Source organism: Carcharodon carcharias, chromosome 14, assembly GCF_017639515.1.
Source record: "Carcharodon carcharias isolate sCarCar2 chromosome 14, sCarCar2.pri, whole genome shotgun sequence".
Lineage (NCBI taxonomy): Eukaryota > Metazoa > Chordata > Chondrichthyes > Lamniformes > Lamnidae > Carcharodon > Carcharodon carcharias.
The window spans coordinates 26,740,758-26,742,758 of record NC_054480.1 but is presented as its reverse complement, the minus strand read 5'-3'; the positions used below and the strand labels follow the sequence as shown (position 1 = coordinate 26,742,758).

The 2,001-nt window shown below is 42.8% G+C and overlaps 1 protein-coding gene across 1 annotated transcript; it reads left to right on the top strand.

The window, feature by feature from the left end:
• The first annotated feature begins 446 nt into the window (after positions 1-446).
• On the top strand, positions 447-704 carry LOC121287508 (peptidyl-prolyl cis-trans isomerase FKBP1A-like). The gene has a single exon (XM_041205442.1). The coding sequence runs from the start codon at positions 447-449 to the stop codon at positions 702-704; it is 258 nt and encodes an 85-aa protein (XP_041061376.1).
• The last annotated feature ends 1,297 nt before the right edge of the window (positions 705-2,001 follow it).

Below are 2,001 nucleotides of genomic sequence, written 5' to 3'. Positions count from 1 at the left end.
GACTGTTGAACAAATGCTAGTGTCCTTCTTGAAGCCAGCTCCACAAGCATTCAGGCAAAACTGCAAAATCAACTTCAATGGACTGGACACTATGTCAGGCTGGCTGAAAAGCTTCTCACTCACCAGGTTCTGTCCTCTCAAATGGTCAACGTTCCAGGAGAGGACAAAGAAAACACTTCAAAGGCACACTGAAGCTTTTTTTGAAGCATGGCGGCATTGACATTAATGACTGGGTGGAGTTTGCCACTAATTATTTAAAATGGCGACAACTTGTCCATCAAGTTGCATCACACATTGAGCCATAATGTCTTAGTGATGAGGCAGAGTGATAGCAGAGAAGGAAAGAAAAGGAAGCCATTCTTGCTCTCTGGATCCCACTACCTCAAGGGATGGCCTGTCCCTTGTGCCCAAAGATCTGTGGGTCGAGAATCAGCCTGTTCAGTCACATGGTTCACTATACGGGGTCACTGAAGGATGGAACAAAGTTTGATTCTTCTCGGGACCGAGCTCAGCCATTTAAATTTAAAATCGGTGAAAATCAGGTCATCAAGGGCGGGGAAGAAGGATTAGTTCAGATGAGTGTTGTACAGAGAGCAAAACCAACCCACACCTCTGACTATGCTTATGGAGCTGCTGGCCACCCTGTCGTTATTCCACCTAATACTACTATGATTTTTGATGTAGAGTTCTTGAGACTTGAGTGAAATCATTATTTGGTTGTCTCCTGCTTTTGGCACACAAACATGAGCAAGCTTGGGGAATGTGCATTGAATATGCAGGGCTTGGCTATAATCACACTACATTTACCTTCCCCAACCACAACCTGTATGTCAGCAACAAATCTGCTTCTCTCATGTTCCTTTTGGGCTGTTACTTAAAACCTGATGATCTCAATCCTGAACTTTAATTTTTTAAAGAAAATCATGCTTTGCTTTCTGATAATTCTAAGTTGTGCATGATCAAGAATGAACATCAAGCTGCCTGTTAGTAAAAAAGGTCAGCTGATCATTTAAGGCATAATCTCAGGACCCTGTGAGAACACCATTCTTGAATCAAGGGACAGATGCGACGAGTAGGACCTGCCTTCATGGATGCCTTTTTACCATGCTCTCTTATCTTGAGCGAGTTGTTCCCACCATTGATGGTTATCTTGCACTGATTCAAAGTGTGTTTAAAGCATGCTTCGGGGGGGGATGGTAGCATAATGGTAATGTCACTGGACAACCACAGGCCCAGGCTATTGCTCCGGGGACATGGGTTCAAATCCCACCATGGCAGCTACTGGAATTTAAATTCAATGAATTAATAAATCTGAATATAAAGCTAGTCTCTGTGATAGTTCCCATGCCAAATATCATTAGTTGTTGTAAAAGCTCATCTGGTTCACTAATGCCCTTTAGGGAAGGAAATCTGACATCCTTAGCTGGTCTGGCCTACATGTGACCCCAGACTGACAGCAATGTGGTTGATTCTGTACTTCCCTCTGAAATGATCTAGCAAGCCACTCAGTTCAAGGGTAATTACTGATGGGCAACAAATGCTGGCCTTGGCAGCTATGCCCACACCCCATGAGAGAATATACAAAGTTCACATCACATAACCTAACCAACATAGCCATGGCTTTAAGATAAAAGAGAAAGTCTGTATTTGTATAGCACCTTTTACAACCACTGGATGTCCCAAAGCGTTTTACAGCCAATGATGTACTTTTGAAGTGTAGTCACTGTTATAATGTAGAAAACATTATTACCAATTTATACACCGCAGCTCCCTCAAACAGGAATGTGATAATGACCAGATAATCTGTTTTTGTGATGTTAATTAAGGGATAAGTATTGGCTAGGACACAGGGATAACTCCCCTGCTCTTCTTCAAAGCAGTACAATGGGATCTTTAACATGAACCTGAGAGGCCACTGAAGACCTTGGTTTATTCTTACTCATCCTTTGAGGCAAAGATGACCATATTCATCATCTGGGGTGTTTGGTAGGGTTCCGGTGG

Bases quoted from the DNA above. Each gene is read 5' to 3' on its own strand.
- LOC121287508 (XM_041205442.1), top strand. From the start codon at position 447: ATGGTTCACTATACGGGGTCACTGAAGGATGGAACAAAGTTTGATTCT.